This window comes from Lynx rufus, unplaced genomic scaffold (assembly GCF_022079265.1).
Source record: "Lynx rufus isolate CCGP_SWC_20201006 ecotype Redwood Valley unplaced genomic scaffold, mLynRuf1.p SCAF_9, whole genome shotgun sequence".
NCBI classification, from domain to species: domain Eukaryota; kingdom Metazoa; phylum Chordata; class Mammalia; order Carnivora; family Felidae; genus Lynx; species Lynx rufus.
In genome coordinates, this window is record NW_025814897.1 from 15788233 (window position 1) to 15809032 (window position 20800).

The following is a 20800-nucleotide window of genomic DNA, read 5'->3' on the forward strand; positions in this document are numbered from 1 at the left end:
GCACTGAAGTCACCCACGCTCTGCAAGAGCCTCACAGCTGGAAGGGAACTCACTGTGCTCAGGTCCGATGGCACCTGGGGCCCACCAGCTACTGGGGCTACAATGAAACTGGAGGCTTCTTACATTTTCCACCCATCTCCCTCCCAAAGGCTCCCAGCTTATATATGAAAAGCCTTATCCTAGGCTTTGGGGGGTGGGGAGACACCCCCCCCCCCACCACACACACACACGGCTCTGCAGGGGAAAATCCAGGAGACAGGGAGCCCACCAAGGCCTTGACATCCAGCGCCGCCCCACCTGTTGTTTTGTTGGCCTGTTTGCTACTCTGGGCAGACAGAACATTTTCACTTCTGGTCCCCAAATGTGAGAATTCACCAGGCCACTGGCTTCCTGTTTTGTACCAGATCTGCTTAAATACCACTGCTTCTAGACAGCTTTTGATCACTAAGCAGTTTTTTAAATATGGTAATGATACTCCCGTGTGCCCCCACTTGGAGGTTCTCGTACCACTGGGGCAGAGAGAGAGCACCACAGAAGCTGGCCCCGCATGGCCACCAGCATGGAAGCAAGATCAGTACGACTGAGAGAGAACCTAGAGGGGAGCCGAGACCCCTCACCTGCCCAGCCTCTTCCTGGTTTCAACCCTTCCTTAAGGTAGCCCTTAAACAGACAAAGTCACCATTCGTGTGTGCTCTGGGTCCAGAGTGTGTGCTCTGATTCGTGTGTGCTCTGATGATGGCCACAGGGTTGCACGTGACTGAAGACGAGCAAAGAAAATCAAAAGCCTTGGTTTTTAGAGCACCCAAAGCTGGACTGGGGATCAAGCAAAGCCCAAGGTTCCCCGAAAAGACTGAGCAATATTCCCTATGATCTCCTGAGACATTCCTGGCTATGGCCAGACCATACAAGCTGCCACAGAAAATTCAGAAAAGGTGTCAGGCCTGAATTTTGCCTGCGGCAAAGTACCCATCAAACAGGAAGGGGGCTCAGTTAATCTCAAGAGAGACTGGGAGACCCCCACGGTGCCTGGCACACAGTTCCTGGCCTATTAGAGAAGCTGTGTGAATGAATGAATAGAAGGGAATAGTCAATGATTCAGTTAAGGAAGCCAGAGAGTATTTGTAATTAAATTTGAGAAGACAACAAGACCCACCAGTGGGGAAGTGAAAATAGAGCTGGCATAAAGAAGGGGCAGAATTTGATGATTTGGAGGCTGGGGGGGGGGGGGGTGGGGTGTAAGAAAAAATAAAAGGAAAACTAAGGAATGGGTCAATGAGAAGCTCAGAACTGAGGACAGGGCCCTTTCTCAACACACCAGAGGACCCGGGAAAGAGATCAGAAGCTAGTGGGAGGGGCCAGCTTCCTGGGCGACCAGGGACTCAGGGAAGCTGCCAGCTTGGACCGAGGCTCAAAGTGGCTGACAAAGGATTATAAAGAAAATACATTCTTGCCTGGCCTTAAGCAAATCCTTTCACCAGACCCTGATCCTCTGTTCCCTCCCCTGTGAGGATGAAGGGAGATTGTGCGTACAGAGCCCCTGCCCGCCCTCACAGGTGCTCAGCAAACGTTAGTTTGCTGATAAAGAAGTTTCGGTTGGGAATGGTCCAGTCTTAGATGCTGGTCAGAGGCTGAGTAGTATTTTGGATCCTAGACCACTGGAGTCTAAAGGGGCTACAGGAGTCAGGTTTTACCGCCCACCTCCTAAGTTAGAAAATCAGAACTATATACTCTGTATTTGCATCTTTTGTTTATTGAACACCTACTATGTGCCAGGTCTCACGCTAGACACAACACAGAGAGAAAAGCAACAACAAAAACAGACGATCCTTTTGCTCCTTCAGGTAAGAGAGCAGAGCCTTAGACAAATAGTCCGATCCCTCGATTTCCAGATGCAGAGACACAGATCCATGGTGAAGTGATGAGCCCGTGGCCCCACCCAGCACGGCAGGGCAGGCCAGGGCTGGACCCTGTTCGACAGTGTTCATTCGTCAGCCCACTAAGCCTGTGGGTCAGGCTCCATCTGTGAGGCCTCAAACTCTACTCAGGCTCCCGGACAGTCAGCAGCTGTGCAGCCTCAGGTAAGGCAGGCTAGCTCTCTGAGCCTCAGTGTCACCAGAGGCAATATGCGGCCACTACTAGACTCCCCACGTCACAAGGCTGCCACAGGGGTTAAGTCGCAGCGACGTGCGTGAAGATAATTTGTTCTCTGCACATTGTGCTGTGCAAGCAGTGTGGCTCTTCCGGTCACTGGGTGTCTTTCTCTAGGACAAGGCAGCCCTCCGGAGCCACGCTGGGGGGTGCCTACTGTATTCTGGAGCACTTCCTACGTGGCCTATTTCTGGCAGTTACTAAAGACCTACGGGACAATAACCCTGCCCACAAAGGGCTCACCCCGGTTGGGGAACAGCACGAATGGAGGACACATGGCCACCTCCCATCAGGATCTAACGGGTGACAATGAGCCGGGAATCCTGAAGGAAGCCACAGGGAAGAGGACACTTGGGGCAACCCTGGAGACTAGCTGTGGCTAGGAGGGGGTCGCAGGGAGGGAGAAGACATTTCCGGAAGCCCTGGCAAAGGCACTAAAGAGGAACAGGGTGGCAGAGGGACCGGGAATGGCCAGCCCGTAGAACTGCTGGCTCTCCTGACTGCATCCTGGCTCTTGGGGCTAGCAGAAAGGATCGTCAAGAGGAAGAGGCGGCTGAGGGGGAGGCCCCGGCAGGGCCATGGGTCTGAGTGCCCAGCCCACCCGGACCAGTAGCCAGGTTTCCAGGCATCTGTTCCCTAATCGTTCCTGAATACGCTGGAAGCCGCCACTTCAGGGCTCTCAAAAAATTCAGGTCAAATCCTTGGGTGAGGCCCGGGGTCAAGGCTAAAGCTGTGTTAGCCCAGAGGACTGCGGAAGTCAGGAAAACAAGAAGGAGGCAGAGGGGACAGGGAGCACGTCAGAGGACCCTAAAAGAGGAAGTAGCCCAGTCTCAGTTCCGCTCCCAAGGATGGGAAATACCCTCCGTTCTCCCAGCCCTCAGCAGCTGTTCCTGCCTCCCTACCTGAAGCCACCAAACCTGGGGCAGGACCACCTGGGCCCCGGGCCCCGACCTTTCATGTTTCCCCAAAGTTGCTGAGGTTGCTGAGGCCCTGAGCACATTCAGGGACCTGTACGGGCTGCAGACCCAGATCCATGCTGAGCAGGGCACTGTCGAGAGTGTTTTTGAGGCTGGACGCCCCATGAGTTCAGGAATGGGGCCCAGCCTCAGAACTGAAACCCAAGAAGGATGTCAAAGTCAGCCCATCCAAACCTCCTCACCGCTCTCCCACCGCTCTCCCAATAAAGCCCTCAAGGGAGAGAGGGATAGAAAGCCTGTGAAGGCTCTGCCCGGCTCTCACCAACTCAGGGATAGGAGAGTTGGGGCCCAGATGAAGACCTCCAAATCTAGAGATTTGGTTTACTAAGTCAGAGCTTGGCTACGCTGAGAGAATGGCCCCCGGATCCCGGCAGGGAGGGAGGGCACAGGGGCTGGTAATGCCCCCTCTCCTTCCTTCCTTCTTTCTCAATCGGCTAGAACCCAAAGCAAGAAAGAAACCATGCCCTGAGGAAGCAAGGACAGGAAGACGAATAATATGACTTCTCTCCGCCTCGCCTATCACCGTCCTGGGCTCCGGCATCATATTGGCCTTGGTGCTGGGACGTCGGCAGGTTGTTTTCACTCAGGTTGCAGCACTGGCAGGGCCTCTCTCAGGCTCTGCTCTGTCCACAGCTGCCCCAGGAGCTCAGTCTCTCTGGATTGAACGACTCTGCATTAAAGGCCTCCTAAGAAGACACCCCAGGGCAGCCTCCACCTCAGGTCGAGCAGGGCACAGACCCGAGGAACAAGTAATGACTCCCAAGGCAGACAGCTCTACCGTCCATCAGCCTACACTTGGTTCGTGACTTCCCTCGCGCATTAGCTGGGTTTTTTGTTTTTTTTTTTTAGCCTCGCCTGGTTTCCTCCCCGACTCCTACCATTTCTGGTCTGCCCTCCCCATCACAGGTCAAGCCTTGCACAGGAAATGCAGAACACAGGGAGAGTTCTCCACCGCCAACGCATGCCCACCCATTGCAGGAGCCTAGAAAATCGAGTAAGATCATGTTTCTAGACTATTTTAAGTAGCGACCTCCAAATTATTTGGGAGGCACGGCGGCTGGTCAGCAGCAGGGAAAACAGACCCAGGTGGCGGACAGGGGCACGGGAGGGTTGAAAAGCACCAGAACCGAGCACAGAGCGGGGAAGGGCAGGGCAAAGGCCAAGCTCAGCCTTCAGCTCTTAGAGGAAGTTGGTTTATGGTAGGAAGGTTAAAAACAGTATCTGGAATCACCTCCACTCCCACATGACTTTGCCTATTGAAGATCTGACTGGTTTTCCGGCCTCTGGAGTCAGCCCTTTAAGGGGAAGTGACTGGGGACGCCCCATGCACAGCACCCTTCTGGGTCTGCAGGCCCTGGTCACACAGGGCTGAGCTGGGAGGGCTTTGTTCTCCAGGACACCCGGAACCCCTCCACAGGCTCAGGAACCCCAGGGACACCTAGGAAGGAGTCTTTACTCTTAGGCAATGCCTGCCATTTTGGTTTGTATGAGAAAGCCGCTGCTACTCTACCAGACTGTCTCCAGAGCCCAGACCCCTCTTGGGGGTTCTCCCAGGTGCACCCAGAGTGACTCCTCACTGTCCACAACAAGGGACCAGGCCAGACCCTGAAGACCTAGGAGGGTGAAAGTAGCCCGGGGACCCCGGAGGAGCAGGTGCTGAGTCAGGAGCCTTCTCCTGCAGAAAAAGCAAAGGGAGAGCAACAAAGAGATGAGGTTTGGAAACAATTCCTCTAAATCACTGCATCAGGCGAGGTTTTTCCCAGGCAGGAAGAGAAGCTGAGAGAAAAAGGGGGGGAGGGTCCATGAGGAACTGCTCGAGAGAGAAGGTGGATGGGAAAAAGCAACTGCGATGTGGAGGGGGAGGGGCTTGAAGGCAGGCAGAGGGAAGATGTGACCCAAGGGCCAGCCAGCTACGAAGCAGAGATGGCTCCTAGGCATTCAGTTCAGAAATGACACTCTGGAGTGATGCTTCTTGGAAAGACTGACCATCTAGAACCTTTGGCTCAGAGCAAAGAGTTGAGATAGAAAGCCTGACTCTAGAAGCTGCCATCTGATTAGAAACAGAACCTCCCCAGGAAGGGAAGGCAGGACACGGGTTGAATGCACAGGTGGAAAGGAGTTGTCTGGTGTTGGCAGGTGGTGGGGACAGTGTGACGCTAGGCCTCAGTTCCTGAGGTCACCTCCCAGAGACCCCACCCCTCAAGAAGTGGGGAGGGATGAAGAGAATCACCTCTTGGTTTCCGAGCAGTGCTTGGGTGTCTCGACCATCTGTGGACCCGACCAGGACAGGAGATTCACCCAGGAGCTCGCCAACCTTTCACTCACCTCTCCAGGGCTCCAGAGGCTGACACTCCCCCATCAGACTAGCCTGTCGGAGAACTTCACGTAGCCGCCATCTGAACTGCTGATGTGGCCACTGATGGTGAAGGGTGGACCCGCCTCCGGCTCCTTCAGGTTCCTGAGAAAGATGATCCCATCGGGTTTTTGGGGCTGAGAACCTGATCTCTCCTTGGGACCACAGCTCCCTAGACCAGCGCATGGGAACAACTTTCCGGCAGTGACTCCCAGACTGACTTGCGTTCCAGAACAGGAGTAGGACCATTACTTGGGGCCAGAGGAGGAGGAGGAGGCCTGCCCTGTGGCAGAGAGTGGACAAGACGGCTTGGGAGGACTTTCTGACCCCCACTCCCTAAATCCCTGGTGGTCTTCATTTGTTCCTTTCCTTTGACGTCACACTGTGCCCGAGGTTATCTGATTTGTAGTCAGGCCTGTGTCCACCACCAGCAGTGAAATGGCTGAAGACAAGAGACCACACTCACTGTACCCCTAGACACTAACTCCACAGCCCCTGTGACAATAGATCATTCCTGAATAAATGATGAGTGAATGAAGGAATGGATGACTGGTCCCTGCCGGGGGGGGGTCACCATCAGCATGGTCTTACATAATCCGGTCCCAGTTCAAGTTTTCATTCGTGACACTTTGTAAACAGACCCTGGCTCCTTCCTTTTCCCTGGTGTGCTTAGGGGGATGGGGAAGGGACAAGGAAGAGAAACCGTAAGTTTTGGCTCCGTACCTAACCCCACCCCTGCCGTGGATCTACTTACCGGATCTGATACAAGTTGAAGACAAAATTTGGCCCTAGGAAGACAGTCAGAAAAGAGAGAGTTAGTACCTCCAGGGAGGCCTGCCCATCAGCTGTCTGGGAACATCTGGTGCTCCCTCACCCCATCTGGGAGGAGGGGGGTGGCTGGGCTGGACCTCAGAATGCTGTGGGAGGGTCCCACGCTGCTTCACTGTCTACTGCCTGCCCCAGGCCCATTGGTGTACCCCATCTGCCCAGACAGAACCACCAGTTTTGGGGGGCAGATCCTGCCGCCAGGCATCCCCCCCCTCCATTACCGGTACTGATTACCCTGGGAAAGAGACAGTCCTAGCTTAGAGTCCAAAAGAAGGAGAGCTGGGCTTGAACCTGGACTACGCCTGTCTCTAACCCTGTGACTTCGGCCCTCCAGCCTCGTCTATAAAAACCAGAGACTGGGGCGCCTGGGTGGCGCAGTCGGTTAAGCGTCCGACTTCAGCCAGGTCACGATCTCGCGGTCCGTGAGTTCGAGCCCCGCGTCGGGCTCTGGGCTGATGGCTCAGAGCCTGGAGCCTGTTTCTGATTCTGTGTCTCCCTCTCTCTCTGCCCCTCCCCCGTTCATGCTCTGTCTCTCTCTGTCCCAAAAATAAATAAACGTTGAAAAAAAAAATTAAAAAAAAAAAACAAAAAAAAAAACCAGAGACTAAGAATCCCATCCTTACGTGGAATTTTAAAGAAAATCGTATTGGGCGAAAGCGCGTTGGCACATAGTAGGTGCTCAACAAACATTTTTGGACGCTGTGGGCATCCACTGCAGACCCGAGGAATGTTCTCTCCCTCTGGGGATTCCCGCATGCCCCGCCAACTCTCCCCGGTCCTGTGGGAAGCACAGGTGTGGCTCAGAGCTGGGAGTCCCGCAGCAAATTCCAGGAGACTCCCAGGGAAGCTGAAGCAAACTCGGGAGGGGGGTGCCCAGGACCCGCGGGCAGGGGAAAAGAGACACAAGGAGCCCGAGTGGGGCCCCTGGCCTCGGGCCCCACACGGGCCTTGGGGATGGACTCCTGTGGGCTCTGAGGGAAAAGAAAGGCAGCTACCGGCTGGGTAGGAGGAGCCCTCACTCCCTCAATAAAAGCCCAGTACCCCACACCCCCCTCCTCAAGCGCTCAGCCACTCCCACTCAAGTCTTCAACTACTGCAGCCACCACAGGAAATATCTTTGCATGATGCCACGCTGAAGGGTGTGCAGCCGCACCCGAACTTGCCCACTGCGACAGGAGAGGAGGGGCTGGGATGGCAGGGTCCGGCGCTCACTCACCCTCCCAGCAGTACCCACGCTGGTACCACTTGGCCAGGCTGTAGCCCAGGACGGACACGAGCAGCAGCGAGAGCCCCACGCCAAGGATCAGGCCCAGGGTGCTGATGGAGTCCTCACCTGCAGAGACACACACGGCACCCTTGGTCGGCTGCCCAGAGCCCTCTCACAGTCCCCCACCCCATGTCCCAAGTCTCCTCCCCTCCCTCCCCACTGCCCCCTAGGAGTCTTGACCTGAGCTAGCTAGATGAGCCAAGTCATACTAAGACTGATACTGGAGACTGATACAGAGTCTGATACTGGAGATTTTGAGAGTTAGCCTGTTTACCCAAAGGAACAGCCCTTGACAACAGAGACAGTATGGAGCTGGGAGGGCCTCTTGAAGCCACAGGCCTTCTGCTTGTTGGAAAAAGCACTGTTGTTTGGGGGGAGAGGCCAGGAGGTCTCTGTTCAGCCTCACTGGGTGGTGGAGAAGGAGAGCCCAGAGACCTCAAGACCTTCGGTACCCTCCCTGCAAAGCCTGTGGCCCCAATGGGAGGGTGTTTACTTTTAAACTGTGTGCTGCTTATACTTATCGCTTCTTCTTCCCTTTTTGTGGTACGAGTTAAATTTATGTTTTATTTGTAAAGCCAAACCCAAGGGAGAAAGGGAAGAAGGAGGGAAGGTGGAGGGAGGGGGGGAAGGGGAAGCAGGGAGTGGGGGCGGGAGGGGGGAGGGGGGAAGAAGGACTGGACACCTCCCGGGAAATGACGTGGGCCTGAAGCAGAGAGGGACGCCAGCTTTCCAGGAAGAGGCTGACAACAGGAGCACCATGGAGAGACCCGTCTGCCCGGCCAGGGAGGGAAGAGAAAGGCCAGCGCCATTCTTGCTGGATGAGTGCCAGGAGCGTGGAAGAATCAACCGACCCCCCATCTCCATGGCCCAGGGTCCCGAGGCTCCGGTGGGGGGAGAGGGGCAGGGTGCCAAGGGGCCAGGAGGTTAGTGGCTAAGCACAGCCTTCTGCACAGCAGGCTTGCTTCCGAAGCCCAGGTCCGTTATTTGCCAAATGTGGGACCTGAGCAAATCCCTTTCCCTCACTAGACTTCAACTTGCCTTTATGGGAAAAAAAAAAAAAAAAAGGCATGAGAACATATACCCATGGAGTCGTTGTGATGGTTAATGGAGGCGTCATACAGACAGCACTCAGACGACTAGGGTGAACAACATTAATGACATTATTGTTGTCGGTATTATCATCACATGGAGGGACTGTATTTTTTAAATACTTCACGATCTCCCCTGCCCTAGCCTTTCCTTTCTCCCACGCCCCTTCTTTCCAGAAAAGCATCCCGGTTATTACCAGTGAGTATCTACTCAGCAAAGAGAAGGGGAGAGCCCAGTGCAGAAAGAAAGGGCCCGTCCTCGTAGTTTTAGATTTCAAAAGCCCAGGCCCTTAGAAAAATGGGACGGATTCACAACTTGGACAGGAGATGAGCCAAAGCAAGACGGCCCTCCTCGCCACACCAGGGAAAAAAGTCTCCCGCCTGGGGGAGGGAAGGGAAAAAGCGAGATCCAGAAAGGGGGAAAAAAAGCACGGGAAAATATTGAAAAGATGTCAACAGGGTCCCAGAGAGAAAGTCCTTGTTCCCTGAGCCAAAGGCAATAGAACGTCCAGGCAGAGCTGTGGGATCCGAGAGCCAGAACTGTGCCCCAGAAAAGACAAGAGCCCAGCAAGGAAGAGTTTCGTGGAGCACCTCGGCGGATGGAGCCTCAGACAGCCTTGAAGTGTTGCTGTGTCCCCTCGTGGCACGGGAGCAACCAAATGGTTTGTGTGTCCCCAGGAGAAGCAGGGGGGTCACGGAGAGACCCTCGAGAATGGAAGGAGCCACACAGCTGGGATCTCAGGACCCCACACAGCTGATACTCAAAGCCCAAAATGGGGGCAACAGGGATCCCCAAAGCCACTAACGGCACCTTCTCTGTGCCAGGCCCTTGTTCTAGACACTTATATTCTTTTTAATGTTTATTTTTGAGAGAGAAAGAGAGAAAGAGAGAAAGCGAGCGCGTGCGAGCAGGGTAAGGGCAGAGAGACAGGGAAACACAGAATCCGAAGCAGGCTCCGGGCTCTGAGCCGTCAGTTCGAACACGCGAGCCGCGAGATCACGACCTGGGCCCAAGTCGGATGCTTAACCGACTGAGCCGCCCAGGCGCCTGTAGACACCTGTATTACGGCAGTAAGTAAAACGTAAAAATCCCTGTCCTCAAGAACCTTATATTCCCGTGGAGAGAGACAGACAATAAACAAAGTAAATACATAAATTATAGCATACCGATAGGTGGCAGGGAGAAGGAAAGAAAGCAGAGGAAGAGACGGAAAGATCTGTGGGGATGTGAGTACAGTTTTAAATAAAGCGGTCAGGGGCAGGCTCGTGAAGAAGGGGACAGTTGAGGAGAAGGTGCCACAGAAGCTGAGGAAAGGAACTCGCCACGTGGGTAGCTGCAGTAGAAACACGCGAGGCAGAGGGGGCAGTGGATACAACCGAGGCAGGGGCACGCCAAGCAGGTTCCAGGAGGGTCGAGGAGGCCCAAGTGGCGGGCAGGGGCAGGAGTCACCAGAGGATCTGGAGCAGAGAAAGGACACGACCTTGTATTAAAAGGACACTCTGCCGGCTACCGTGCGAAGAACAGACTGGAGCGGGGTGAGGGGTGTGATGATGATGATGACGAAGGGAAACCAGTCAAGGGGCCACCGCGAAGCTCCAAGCAGGAGACGCTCACTGGAGGAAAGTGGTGCGAGAAACCCAGAGGCCAAAGTCGGAGAGTAGGCCATCCGTGGGGATAACAGAGAACGTGACGACGACCCAAGAGCTCAAGTCTTTGGGAGCGAGGGGGAGCGACCCAGAGGTGAGTGGATGGGTGACTCAGCAACGTGGTGTTCGTGGAAGCTGAGATTTTGAAGGGTTTCATCACAGAAAAGTACCAGGAGGAAAGCACCAGCAGGGAAATCACAGGCCTTCCGGAGACCCGGCTGGTGAGGAAAGGAGATGCACCAGCTCCGTGGCTGCGATTTTGTCCCCACCAACGGTGCCTTCTGGCTTAGGTAGCTTCCAGACACAGTTACTACTCTCTTTCACTTCTTCATCTCTCTGGAATGCTCTGGAACTAACATTCTGTACTTAGTCTCCCTTTGGTATACCTTTCCATTTTTCTTAGACTTCACGCGCACAGAAACTACACAGAAAAACATGGTGGACTTCCAGGGACCTCCTAGGAAGCTTCAAAGAATCCTAAAGTTCTGCCGTTATTGTCTATCACCTTAATTTCAGAGTAGCCTTCTCCCACCTCTCCCTCTAAGACACTGTTCTCTCAAATTTGATGTTTAGCTGCCCTAGGCATTTTTTATGCGGTTTCATTTTTTTCCCATTAAATGTGTTTGTGTCTGTGTATCTATCTGTATCACTGTTCTGCTTTTTAAACTTTACAAAAATGATAGGAGGGTTACTTCCACTTCTGGCCGTGGCAGAAGAAGAGAGACCGGATTTACTCCCCTCCCTGCTTAAATCACCAGAACACCAGACAAAAGTAGGTAAAATAATGGAGAAAAGGTCACGCAAGAGGATGATTCCCAAGAGGCAGAGATGAACTGGGGTATGCTCTGTGACTGTCCAGCTTACTGCCTGGGGTAGGCTCCCAACTCCAAATACAGGGAGGTGAGACCCAAAGAGAGTCCAATAGTCCAGGCTGAGGGGAAAAAAAAAAGCTGGCATCCAGGAGACCACCACAGTTCAAATTTTTGGGACAAGAACACCAGAGAAGAAGGCTGGCTGCACAGAGAGATTTCCAGAAGTCTGCAAAGGGGTCCCCTGGTGTCTCTGGCTGTGATTTGTCCTTTAAACTTGCTTGGGGGCGGTGGGGGTGGGGGGGCGCCTGGGTGGCTCAGTGAGTTGCGTGTCCGACTTTGGCTCAGGTCATGATCTCACTTTTCATGATTTCGAGCCCCACATCGAGCTCTCTGCCGTCAGTGTAGAGGCTGCTGCAGATTCTGTCTCTAAGAAATAAACATTTTTAAAAACATAAAAAACAAATTTGCTTAGGGCATAGAGTTGTGGTTTTCCAACTCTTATTTAAAAGAAATCCATCTCTACTCCAAGACCCCTACTCCTTAGTTTTCTACTACAAGTCTTAAAGTTATGTTTTTCACAGAGCAGTAATCTACCTGGAATTCATTTTTTTGGATCCAGTGTAAGGTAAGGATCTAAGTTTTATATGGAAAATTATTTTTCCGTACTTTTCCCTAATGGTCTTCACTGTTGTCACTTTCGTGTATGAAGTTTTCCGTACACGTATGTTTCTTCTCTGGGCTTTCTGTTGCCTTCTATTGGTCTGAATGTCTATCACATTAACACCCCTACCTTATCTTAATTACTACGGCTTCATAATAAAAATGGAGGCCATTTCTCTCAACTCCCCACTCTTATCGATAAGAGGCAGATTTGTGTGTGGCTCAGTGGCCATATAGTCAAAGGCTAATAAGGAGTCCATATTACAATATTTTATTAGTCTGATCACACAAGGACCGTGGGGCTCTAAGGAAAGAGATGCATTCAACACTACCCTTGACATCTTCTTTTCTAACCTACTTTACTACTCCCCTGAGTCAGGCTGACTGGCCCAAGTTCTCTACTGGGCTGGGTCAGTGAGTAGCAAAAGACCATGGTGATGGCTGTCCTGCTCCACTTCCTCCTTCCATGTGTCTGGAGCAGTAAGGACCCAGTCTATCCATCATGCGTCCCTCATTTAGGCTCAGGCACTCTCCTTACAACAGTTCCCTGTCCTTACAGGCCGGAGCATGGTAAGATTCTGGATTTGGATTTGGATTTGGATTTGGATTTGGATTTGGATTTGGATTTGGATTTGGATTTGGGTAAGGAGGAGGGGGGAAAAATGCCCCAAGCATCTTCAGCCAAGTTCCCGCCAAGTTTGCAAGTTAGACCGGTGGGGACTTAAGATGCAAAACCTCTAATATGATATTACTTTATCTTACTTTAACATGTGCCTCCCGTTTCTTTATGGACATCTTGGAGATTTTGTGTCATCTGTGGTAAGGCTTCTATATCTCTGGATATGGCCAAAAAGTCATCAATTCCTTAAAACGCCTTTTAAAAAACCTGTACACGCTGACTTCACAAACAAGCCTATGCTTGTCCTTATATAAAATATTGACCTAGGAAACTCAGGTTTTTGGTAAGGAAGAAAACTGGCAGAAAATATATTTGGAAAGGTGAGGAAGAAAGAGGAAAAAGTGAGAGAGGAAAAAAGAATCTGGGAACAAAGAAGAGTGAGAGGTATTAAGGAGGTAGGGGTGGAGAGAGAAAAAAAGAGAATTAAGAGAAGATGAAGAAATGAGTGAATATATATATAGTTTGGGATGAAAATCGTAATTTCCCTTTTTGAAAACAGAATCATGATGAAGAATACAGTCAGCTGCCATTATGTCGGACAAATATAATGTCGGGACTTAGCCACCCAAATCAACGGCATAGCAACCACACATGCAAAGTGTAGCGTAAGTATATAAATGAAACCAAATGCAAAGAAGGGACCAAAACCCCAACCTAGAACAGAACATTACTCAAAAAGTAGGATGAAACTCCTCAAAACAGTTTCACTCTTTAGAAGCACTTACTAAAAGCATGCATTAAAATAAAGGAAGGTTACAGGGGAAGAAAGATTAAGGAAACAAATTGAGGACCATATAAGATCACAATGGAGATGATATATTCAACAGAAACAGCAAGGAATAGAATCACTATTATTAAAAAAGTACATTGGGGCGCCTGGGTGACTCAGTCGGTTAAGCGTCCGACTTCGGCTCATGTCACGATCTCACGGTCCGTGAGTTCGAGCCCCGTGTCGGGCTCTGGGCTGATGGCTCAGAGCCTAGAGCCTGCTTCCGATTCTCTGTCTCCCTCTCTCTCTGCCCCTCCCCCGTTCACGCTCTGTCTCTGTCTCAAAAATAAATAAACGTTAAAAAAAATTTTTTTTTTAAAAAAACTACATTACTGACATAGAGACAATGCCTAAGAAAAGTATGGAGGTTTCTGGACACTGACCCTTTATCTGATATGTAATTTGCAAACTCAACACCCAAAAAAAAACAATAATCTAGTGAAGAAATGGGCAGAACACATGAACAGACACTTTTCCAAAGATGACATCCAGATGGCTAACAGACACATAAGATGCTCAACATCACTCATTATCCAGGAAATACAAACCAAAACCAAAATGAGATACCACCTCACACCTGTCAGAATGGCTAAAATTAACAACTCAGGAAATAAATGTTAGCAAGGATGTGGAAAAAAGGGGAATACTTTTGCACTGTTGGTGGAAATACAAACTGGAGCAGCCACTCTGGAAAACAGTAGAGAGTTTCCTCAAAAAGTTTAATAGAACTACCCTACAGCCCAGCAATCGCACTACTAGGTATTTATCCAAAGGATACAAAAATGCTGATTCAAAGGAGCACATGCACCCCAGTGTTTATAGCAGCACTATCGACAATAGCCAAAGTATGGAAAGAGCCCAATGTCCATCAACTGATGAATGGATAAAGAAGATGTGGTACATATATACAATGGAATATTACTCAGCAATGAAAAAAATGAAATCTTGCCATTTGCAACAACATGGATGGAACTACAGTGTATCATGCTAAGTGAAATAAGTCAGAGAAAGACAAATACATGATTTCACTCGTTTGTGGAGCTTAAGAAACACAACAGATGAATACAGGGAAAGGGAAGGAAAAATAAGACAAAAACAGAAAGGGAGGCAAACCATAAGAGACTTTTTTTTTTATAAGAGACGCTTAAATACAGAGAACAAACTGAGGGTTGCTGGAAGGGAGGATGGGGGGGGATCAGCTAGAAGGGGGATGGGCATTAAGGAGGATACTTGTTAGGATGAGCACTGGGTGTCATATGTAAGTGATGAATCACAGGGTTCTGCTCCTGAAATCAATACTAAACTTCGGATAACTAACTTGAATTTAAACAAGTTGAAAAAAAAATTAAAGAAAAAGAAAAAAAGAAAAGCATGGAGGATGGGGAAGAAAAACTCAGAGATTAAAGCAATTAGAGAAAAAGCTAACAGTTATGGAAGACAAAGATAACCCAATCAAAGGAAAATTGGTAATTCTGAGGTTGAGCACCCAATAAATTAAATAGAAAGTATTTGCAAAAACAGAGGACACAAGAGGGGTGCCTGGGTGGCTCAGTCAGTTACGTATCCAACTTCGGCTCAGGTCATGATCTCACGATTTGTGGGTTTGAGGTCCACGTCAGGCTCTGCTCAGAGCCTGGAGCCTGCTCTCTGCCTCTGTCTCTCTCTGCCCCTTGCCCTCTTGCCCCCTGTCTGTCTGTCTCTCTCTCTCTCAAAAACGAATAAACAGTAAAAGAAAAAAAGTTTTTTTAAAGGACACAAGTGAATTTCCCTGAAAAGGCTGGGTAGCATATGAAGACTAAGAGTATACTAGGCTCCAGGGAAAAAATTGATTGGAAACACTCAAGATCAATGTATATTCTAATTAAAGTGCTGTTCCAGTTATTAAGCTATCGTGTCTCAACCTCAAGGCCAGTCCCCATATTCAGCTTTGTGATGATGCAGTTGGGACCCTGCAAACCACATTTCTCCTTTGCCAGCTGCGGCAGGTTCTGCCAATAGGGAATGATGGGAGGAGACTGAAAGGCTAGGGGGTAACTACTTCCCACCTGTCTACTTCCTGCTACACTGTCCTGTCTGCTTCTCACCGTCTTCTCCTGGAGTGCCTCCTCCTGTCAGCACCACCCACCGCTGCCTCATCCCAGCTGTTTCTTCCACAAGCCACCGGGTCTGCTTTGCAATTTTTCAAATTCATAAAACCAGCCTCATTTCTCCCCACCCGCCACTCCAGAAACATGAGCACCAGACTGCCAAAGCCCCCTCCCCCCGAGGTCTGAGGTTCCCCTCAAAGCTCTGTTTTAACACTGCCAAGTTCTTCCCTTTGGTCTCCCAGTCAGTCCAGAGGGTAGTGGCTGCCTCTTGTGATTGTTACCTCCGTGACATCTTCGTGTTCTCTACCTGCCGCTTTAGTTACCTACTTCGCAATCCTCTGGGATAAACTCTGTTACGATACTTGGTGTGATTTCTGTTTCCTTACTGAACCCCCCCAACGGGCAGAAATATAAAAATCTCTTGGGGGAAGAGCAAGAGGATAGAACATCGTTTAGGCTGACCTCAGACTTCTTCACAGAAACTTAACGCCAGGAGACAATGGAGCAATGTCTAGAAAGTTCTAAGGGGGAAAAGCGAAACCCCAAAAATATTTTATCCAGCCAAGATGTTGCTGAAATATGAAAACAGCAGGCAGACACTCTCAAATATGAAAGAACTGGAGAAATAGAATACCCCCACGTTCTTTTTGGTCCTAACAGCAGTTTGGTGGGAGGAGCGGTACCATGGTGGCCTCAAGCGGGGTGAAGAGGGTGTCTGTGGAGGAGAGCTGCTCAGTGCAAAGTGTCAGATTCCATGTGGGGTGAGGAGGGTATCCACGAGGAGGGGGTGCCTGGTGTGAGGAGTCAGGGTCAGGTGGAGAGAGGAGGGAGACCGCGCGGGAGGCGAGGGCGGCCTGACATGAGACACCAGAGCCCAAGCAAAGTAAGGAGGGTATTCCTGAAGGGGTGACCTGGCACATGCAATCAGAGCCTGAGCAGAATGAGGAAGACACCCATGGTGGGGTTGAAGGGGATGGCCCAGCAAGGGGAGTCAAGCCCCCTCCCACCCCCACCCCTGGAGAAGTGGCCTGGCACAGGGTCAGAGCCCACACAGAGTGAGTTGAAAAGTCACGATGGGGCAGCCCAACAGGAGGCGTCAGATGCCAAGCAGGGTGATAAGAGGATGGGGACAGAGAGCGGGTGGGCAGCAGCATGAGCAAGTGAATACATCGGGGAATTAACCAAATAAATAAATATATTAATAATCGAGGCCAGATTTCTCACTCTTGGATAAAGGAGTTACACACACAAAAAGGGAGAGATGTAAAATCTCTCAGCACCCTCTGGTGCTGTGCTGAACTGGAGCTATGGATACAAATTCAGATTTTCTACATACGAAAAGATACAGAAATAAATGGAAATGCGTACGTATGTAGCTCTGTCCTCTAAGAGGGCTTGCGAACAGCAGTGCCCCGATATCAATGAACACATCTAACACCAAAATCTTGGTTTCTAAATACCAGTCTGTGCTCTAGGAAAGCAGGGCTCTTTGGATAAATGGCTGATTCCAGGGCTGGCATGCAAAGCACAGGACGAACTTGTAAATCTTCTGGTCTCCTGCTTCCCCACAAAAGGAAAGGGCCTAAAGAATAATTGGGACGTGTCAAAAGGACCTGGACAGGGGTACCTGACTGACTCAGCAGGAGCACGTGCAACTCTTGTTCTCAGGGTCATGAGTTCAAGCCCCACCTTGAATGTAGAGCTTATTTTTAAAAAGGGGAGGGGACACATAAGCCAGCTTCTACTGGCCAAATCGTGAAAACTTGAGCATCAAAAGAAATAATAGCAGTAACAACCCCTTGAAAAACACAGACACCTACATCCATATAGATATTAACTAATTAATTAAAAGTTTAGCGCGTAACGGGATATGTACACGGTTTCAAGGTCCCTCCTCACAAATACTTATTAATTACAAAGAGAAAGAGGAGTAACTTCAAAGAGGGGAAGCCTGGCAAACACTACTCTAATCAAGCGATAAAGCAAACATCATCAGCAATCACACACACACACACACACACGGTGCATCCTTCCTGCCAAAGATGTGGAGCCGGAGTCTGGTCACAAAGAGACATCACACACAAACCCACATGGAGGGCATTTTACCCAAGAGCTGGCCTGCAATTGTCAAGTGTAACAGTCACAAAATGCAAGACGCATGCTCCAGACTGAAGCAGATTACAGAGACAGGACAGCTAACCGCGCCCTGTGATTCTGAACTGGGTCCTCCTGCTATAAAAGCCATGGTTGGGCAACAGACAAAACCGGAATCATCAGACAAAAGTAATTAATACTGATACTACTTTTCTGATTTTGATCACTCACTGTATCATGGTTATGTAGGGAAGCATCTTTGCAGGAAAACATACTCTAGAGTATTCCGTTGTGACGGGGGCATCAGGTCAGTAACTTACACTCAAATCATTCAGGGAAAAAGTTGTGATTTGCTTCATATGTCGGTATATTAGTTTCAACTTTCCTATAAGCTTGTAATCATGTCGAAAAATAGTTAAAAATTTTAAAAACACAGTTGGCCTCTATTTACTGGTTTATAAGATCGCCAAGGCATTTTAAAAATGAAAAAGCAAAGTTTAAAAGAATGTGGCATGTCTATGTATATGTTTCACACATATATTTGTACAAATATATTTATATATTTTGATTTTCAAAGGAATATATTTTTTCTTATGTGTGTATACTTTGTACATACATTTGCACATATACATTTATATATTTTTGGTCTCTTTTTCGCAAGAATATATTTTGTTACACAGGTACACACAGTTTTTCTGGAGAGATGCAGAAGAAAAATAATGGGGTGACCTGGTGGAGAGACTGGGTGATGGTGGGAAGATGCTTTTATTTTTTATATCTTCCCGGATGGTTTACGTTTTATTACCAGGTATGTATCTTAGTCTAATTTAGAAAAAAAACAACAACAGGAGAAGTCTTCTGGAAAGTGAGATGATGCGCCATTTTTGTTTCTATTTGTATGCATTCAAGTGAGTGAATAAATATGTTAAGCACTGGCACGCATACACTTTTAAAAGTGTCTGTAATTAGGGTGAAGTTTAAACAAGGATCAGACATCTTCAACTGAGTCAAGTTTCGAACAATTCTGGCGGCAGAAAGACTTTACCCGGTGTTTTATTTAATTTGGGCTTTTTAATTTAAAGATCTATCCGAGGAATTTCTCTCAGTGACCAGTTAGCAAGGATTCTAGAACGTGAGGACTTCAAGGCAGTTACCACGTTGCTAAGAAAAGAAGCCTCTTTTTTTTAACTTATTTATTTTTGAGAAAGACAGAGCCCGCGATCACGGCAAGCCAGAGAGAGAGGGAGACACAGAATCCGAGGGAGGCTCCAGGCTCCGAGCTGTCGGCACAGAGCCTGACGCGGGGCTGGAACCCATGAACCGCGAGATCATGACCTGAGCCGACGTCGGACGCTTAACCAACTGAGAGCCACCCAGGTGCCCCAACCCTCTCATTTATTAATTTAAGTCTGTGCTTTCACTGATTATCTCCCCAAAACCTCATCCTGTAGATAGGGTTTCAAACCTACCCTCCTTTTGGTTCTAAGACCTTTGAGAAGCATTTTCCCAACTTAAAAGATTTTAGAGGTAGTAAGTTTAAATAGGGCTTAGATGAGACAAAACCCCTGCGTGTTCTCTTCCACCTTTGTTTACGTGCTGCTTTATTAGTACAGTCAAGGGGCTTTTCCTACTGTTTTTGTTGTGTTTGGCTTCCTGATAACGTCCGTGTAAAATCAAGAAAGTCTAGAGTAAGAAAGTCTACTCAAACACAGAAAGCTTCGAAGAGATTTTAGTTTTCAATGATCTCATGATAAGAGATGAAAAGAAAACCTCCCTCTCTCGAGGCACTTACAGGTAGAAGTTTCAAAAGGCACTTCAGATGAAAGTTCACATAAGTTTCAGGAGACCGTCAGACAGCAAGAAATCACTTACAGAACTCTAGAATCCCTTGGCAATACAGAACAGAGGTTAAGAATTTGACTGCTGGTGCCTAACAGACAGGAGTTTGAATCTCTACTCATCATGTGTCTTTGAGCCAGGTACTTAATGTCTCCAAAGTTTAGTTTATTTATCTACCCAATGGAAATAAAAGCGCCTACTGCCTGAAATTAATATAGATTGCTTTGAAATAATTTATGTCTATCACAAAGAGCACACTTAAAAGTAGAAATTATAGTTGTTGTTGTTGTTGATTACTTCTTTTAATAAAAATCATCACTGTCGCAATCTATATTCCCTACCTCACGATTCCAAATCTGAGTTAAAGCAGGCTCAGGGACCACAGTGTCAAGGGTAGAAGACCCTGGGTAAGACCAGGTTGCAGTCATGAAGGTAAGTGGCAAGGAGCGTTCTTCTGAACTTTTCCTCTGGTCCCCTATCAAGCTCTACGTCAAGCCCCAGGACCACCCTCCCATACCTGGCATTCTCCGCCCCCATACAGCATTCATTCCCACACTCAACAGTATTTATGGAGTCCCTACTCTGTGCCAGGGGCACTGGGCATAGAGTGGTCAAGACAGACAGGATCCCTGCTTTCACGAGTTCGTGTTCTACAGGGAAGACGTAGGCTAAATAACCATCCTAGTAATCAGTTGATCAAAAACACACATTCTAGGAAACATGGTGTGTCAGAATGCCATCAGAACAGGAGAACCTGAGCTATTCTGGGAGGTGAGGGAAGCCTCCTCAGAGGAGGTGACATTCAAGCAAGACTGAATCAGAAGTTAAGAGAAGCTTAAGGCAAAGAGAACTCTGGGTGCAAAGGGCCTGAAATAGAACACAGCAAGGGAAGTGCACAAGAGAAACTGGAAAGGCTAGTTGTGAGACTAGAGTATGTGCTGGTGTGGGATGGGGGGAGAAAAGCAGCAGGAAGTGGGGCACAGAGAGAAAGGGGCACAGGAGGAAATGGAAGAAATAAATGGGGTCTTGTAGTACACGGTAAGGATTTTGAACTTTAGTGTAAGATGGGAAACCAATCAAACATTTAAGCGGTGTAATGTCGTAACCAAATCTGTTCTTTCTAAAAACCATTCTGACTGATGTGTGCAGAATAAATTAGGGGAGAGCAAACAGACAGGCAGGGAGACCAGACAGAGAGGGGCTTGAGTAATTATCATCTCGGCTATGGAGTACACGGAATCAGGAAACCGAACACCCAGCAGTCGAACAGGTAGCTTTGCTGGAAGAGGTACCGTATTAAGGCTTATGTTCAGTTAATTAGGAAACTAGATTGGGCCAAAACAGTATTTGATTGCCTTGGTCCAGGAGCTCTGTAGCAGCCTCTTTTAAGGTTGTTCCAGAATAAAGAAGTTAGAGACAGAAAATTCTAGCATGACAGTATGAGAAGATCCACTGCTCCTTCTCCAATGAAACTGATGAAAAACTAAAACAACAATAACAACAAACAAAAACATTTAAAGCTCTGGAGATGGTTCTAAGGGCAAACAGCCAA

At 49.0% G+C, this 20800-nt stretch overlaps 1 protein-coding gene across 1 annotated transcript in view; it reads right to left on the reverse strand.

The window, feature by feature from the left end:
- Nucleotides 1-4130: 4130 nt before the first annotated feature.
- SMIM35 (small integral membrane protein 35) overlaps nucleotides 4131-20800 on the reverse strand; it is a 33000-nt gene continuing 16330 nt past the window's right edge. The window contains exons 4-7 of the mRNA XM_047071935.1: nucleotides 7848-7978; nucleotides 7523-7639; nucleotides 6233-6266; nucleotides 4131-5583 (exon numbers count right to left, since the gene is read on the reverse strand). Of these exons, the coding sequence (XP_046927891.1) occupies nucleotides 5484-5583; nucleotides 6233-6266; nucleotides 7523-7639; nucleotides 7848-7978 (382 nt within the window). The 3' untranslated portion in view covers nucleotides 4131-5483. The remainder of the gene's footprint in view (nucleotides 5584-6232; nucleotides 6267-7522; nucleotides 7640-7847; nucleotides 7979-20800) is intronic.